The following is a 4,258-nucleotide window of genomic DNA, read 5'->3' as shown; positions in this document are numbered from 1 at the left end:
GGAAAGAGGCAGAATAGGGTTTAAGAGAGTGCTGTGTTACTATTATGTCTGGTTCATAGATACTTACTATTTAGCCCACAATAAAATGTCCGCCCTTCCTCCTCACCCCACCCAATATCACTAGTGGGAAGTCACAACAACCTGCTGTAGTGTTTGCCATGACCATGCAGGGACTACATTATCATTTTTTTCCACCAGAGGTCAGTGGAGTACTGGTTTGATGCTTTTTAATTCTCCTTATTCCTAAACAGGATCAGGGCTATCAATCTTCACCTTTTCTAGATAAAGAAGATACAAAGACATGATCCAGAGAGAAGCAAGGCATGTGGTTTTAAGAATGCGTAGTTTTAAAGTTATACATCTATCCTCAAGCAAGAAATCTGGGCACATGATTAAGAGCTACACACACTTATTCTTCCTTTAGCCCATCTATACAAGAGGCCAAACTGTTCAAAGCAGGCCAGCAAAACTTTAATTACCCACTCCGTAGGTTGAAACATCTGCAATTATACTGAAAATAGTTGAAATGCATTATTTCTTTATTTAAAGCAATAACAGAAGCATTTATTAGTCAGCCCCGCTTAGTTTTATTCATAGTACTGCCTCTAAACATTGTTACTTTAGCAAGTTTTAACATTTTGAGGCCTTGCTTCTTCAGAGAAGTTTGAGCACAGCAGGGATAGGCAACAGATTTTTGTACAGCTTATACTGGCCAGTCCCTACTTTTCATGAGTCAACCCATCACCCCAAGAAAAAGTACATGCATTAAAAGCTATCTGTGTGAAGATAAATACCTCCAAGATTGTGAAATGCTTGGATGTGTTGTAATGGTAGTCACACACTCATTCTGAATATATAACATGTCACCGATACTGGCCAGAACTTTAGCCAGGGAGAGTTGGCCAGAGTTTCTTAGTTGGGTGCTGAGTAGGTAAAAACTCAGCTATCCTATGCCAATTTTTTTTTCTTATTTGGAGGAGGAGCTTTTGAGAATCTGACCCCAACTGTAAGTGCTGAGCATTAAGAAGTCTATTTAAAAAAGAAGGGGCCTTAACAGCTCTGAAGAAGAAAAGTTAATAAAAGCCTTCAAATCTCCAACCTTTTGATCCTGCAGCAGCTTTAAGTGCATGTTGCATTTACTAACCTTTAACATACTGATCCCATTGCTTTCTGTAGTCCAAATCCATATAGACATCTGCACACAACTCAGGGGAGCAATCAAGAAGGCTGCCATAGATTTTATACTCATACAGTCCCGAGTTCTACAAAAAAAAAAAAAACAGAATACAGGAGTTACCATGCAGGAAAGTGAGACATTCTAGGTCATGAAGAGCAGCTGGAAGTACAAGCAAGCGTGAGATTACTTTCACACTTTTAAAACAGTGTAATGGTTTTAGGGTAGTCCCAGGTGTGTGAGCATGTGCATGTGTGCAGCACAGCCTTTCATGTGCAAACTGAAAGGCTAAGCAAAACACAGCAGGGGTCTCTCATCCAAAGCTTAGTACTATTCCTTGGTGTAAGATGCAACTAAAGTGGTTTCACTTGAGTTTGTCAGACTACTCGAGAATGTCAAGTGCTTGCCCCTGTAGAAAAAGTGTTGCTCTAGTCTCAAGTAGTGGCAACATTCCTCATACTTCAATGGCACAGGGACAAACCTTTGAGGGAATCTGGTCTACAAATAGCTTTGAGTCATTTATTATCCATTCATATTTCAAGAATAAATCCCATTGGTACGGCATTGCAGAATTAAGCAGGGTCATACAAGATGTATTAGCTGTAACACAGGATCATGGCCACCTATGATGGAGTATGCTTACATATAGTGTACTATATACAAGAAGTGCAGCTATATCCGCTATTTTCTTTTTTGAGAACATCCTGCACCACACCCCTCCAGGAGACGGTCTAATGTGCTGATGCTTTTTAAGAGTAGCTTAACATATGGAAACTCCATCTGTGCACAAAGACAGTGCACAGCACTTACAGTGCACCATTGTTGGTGCTAGCTGAAACAATGCCGTGGTTCAGGTGTACAGTGTATGAGGAGGAGATACGGGAAGTTATGCTTATATGATAGTGCACAACATGAATTGTTGGCCTTTGTTTTGTCCCACCCATCTATACATTAGTCATCAGAGCAAGAAGGCTAAAAAAATACCCAGCAACAGCACTAGCAGATGAGTCAGAAAAAAAGGACAGCCCTGCTCATCTCTTCAGTTGTCTCCATCCCAAGAAGCATAGTTCCCCTAGTTCCAAGCCTGAGCCACTTTATACTTGGTATGGATTGTGAGGAAGAGTGAAATCAGGATCTTTTTGGGAAATTCCTACTTCCACTTTCCGTAACACACCCTGTTCCATGGATAATGCTTCATTCTTCAGTGCAGTTAACTCAGTCTTTTATAAACATAATTAAAAGAAGAAGGACATTTCAGTATACATGGCATGAATCATGCTCCTTGTGCAATAAGGCATTACCATTTCCATTTTTTTCTCCACAATGTCTCAAGCTAATTTTGATAAAGCAGCACATCTCTAAATCAAGCCCACACCCAGAGGAGTATTTTTCAGAGCAATATGCTGAACGACAATGCATACAGTCATCTCATGATGATGCTTCAAAACGGTTAAAAAGTTAACAGAAAAACAAAGCCCTCCCAAGTGTGGACCTGGGCAAAATTTAAAATTTTTCCATTATGGTAATCAAAAGCATGCCCTCTGGCTTGTTGCAACAATACATGCTTCTATGCTACCCCAATCCCAGGGGAAAGCCAGGCACTTGTTCTGCATGTAGAAGAAACGATGGGCATGTGTGCATGACACTTTAAAGCAGACTAAATGTTTTTGCACCACTTTAATGGTGTCAGCGTTTACATGCATGGACAGCGTATTGCTCATTGCTACAGTGACGGTAAACAAATTCAGCAGCATAATGCACCTTAAGTGACTTGGGGTGCAGCAAACTAAAACTCCTCTGAGGAGTTTTAGTTTGTTGTCCCTACAGCTGTGGAGCTAAGCACTGTGCTCCATGCAGCTCAGGGGCTCTGCAGGCAGCTCTGCAGGCAGCCTAGAAAGGCAGGCTCCACTGAAGGAAAGTGGCGAGTCTGATCCCCCATCCCCTCCCCACTCCGGAGCCTGCCTGCCTGAGCTGCACAGGGCCCGATGCTTCCCTCTGTGGCTGCAGTGCCCCCCAGGACCACCCAAGCCAGGTGCTACCTGGGAGGGGCCACCGCTGCCGCAGAGGGAAGTGCCAGCCCCTTCCCTCCCTGCAGTGTTTGAGCTAAACCCAGATTTAGATATCCTTGAAGGGAAAAAACATTTGTTCTTTAGCCATGCAAGATATGCAATAGTTACAATAAAATTATTTAATCCTGCAAGTCCATTTCAGTACTTGAGAAGCCTATAATGCATGCCCAAGTTAGAAGATGAGACTTGACTTTATATGCTAGAGTATTCCGCCCCCTCTTTCCAACCCCCCCCCATCCCGTCTTACAGAGATTCCAATACTTTCTAGGAAAGGCTAATCCTACTAAAGGGTTTATTAGAAGTTCTGGATACCAACACAAATGTTTTTTTGGCTTGGGAAGAGTTGCATTTGTAGCCATATGCCACAAACATGGAAGAGTCAGATTTGATTGTGTTAAAGTATTAACCAGGCCGTAACATAAAAAAAAAAAAAAAAAAAACACCACTCATTGAGAAGCATTACCCCGTCTTTCCATTGATGGAAAGAAAACAAGGTCTGTATGTGCTTTTGGAGCTGCTGAGAGACACTTTCCAATACAGTGAAGGGAACAGGATAAGCCTCCTAGGTTTGGACAATTTAAGACATCTCCTATATATACACACACACCCACACACATTAAGACAAAGCCAACAATTGAAGTTGTGTGACAGTACATCTGACCTTCTATTACTAATGAAGTACAACAAAGAAAGTAGCTGTACCCAAAGGAATTGGGCTGCTCCGTGAACTAGGCTGCTCCGTGAACTAGGCTCCAAAGCTGGCCAGCTAAAGTTTACTGCCAGTTTGCCCAGTCAGGAGAAACTATAGGATTTAATTGAGAGTAGGGGCCGAGTCTCAGGTCAGTCGTGCATGTGTTTTTAAGAGAACCACCATCAGTACTTCAAAGCCTCAGAATATACTGAGGTGTGCCCCCACCACCTTTTGGGGAGAAAAAAAAAAAAAAAAAGCCTGGGTTTCATAGACTTTCAGGGTTGGAAGGGACCTGAGCAGATCACCGAGTCCAACCCCTGCACT

The 4,258-nt window shown here is 42.3% G+C and overlaps 1 protein-coding gene across 3 annotated transcripts in view; it reads right to left on the bottom strand.

Moving 5' to 3' along the window:
- Positions 1-4,258, bottom strand: part of PCTP (phosphatidylcholine transfer protein) — a 15,824-nt gene that overhangs the window by 7,057 nt on the left and 4,509 nt on the right. The window contains exons 1-2 of one of the 3 annotated variants that reach the window (XM_025199174.1): positions 2,159-2,968; positions 1,145-1,262 (exon numbers count right to left, since the gene is read on the bottom strand). In XM_025199174.1, coding sequence (XP_025054959.1) covers positions 1,145-1,187 — 43 coding nt within the window. In that variant the 5' untranslated portion in view covers positions 1,188-1,262; positions 2,159-2,968. Of the gene's footprint in view, positions 1-1,144; positions 2,975-4,258 lie in introns of those variants that run through there. The other 2 variants (XM_006019779.3, XM_006019780.3) reach the window with 2 other exon arrangements.

This window comes from Alligator sinensis, unplaced genomic scaffold, assembly GCF_000455745.1.
Source record: "Alligator sinensis unplaced genomic scaffold, ASM45574v1 scaffold876_1, whole genome shotgun sequence".
In the NCBI taxonomy this organism is placed as follows: domain Eukaryota; kingdom Metazoa; phylum Chordata; order Crocodylia; family Alligatoridae; genus Alligator; species Alligator sinensis.
This window is presented reverse-complemented; position numbering and strand designations above follow the sequence as displayed.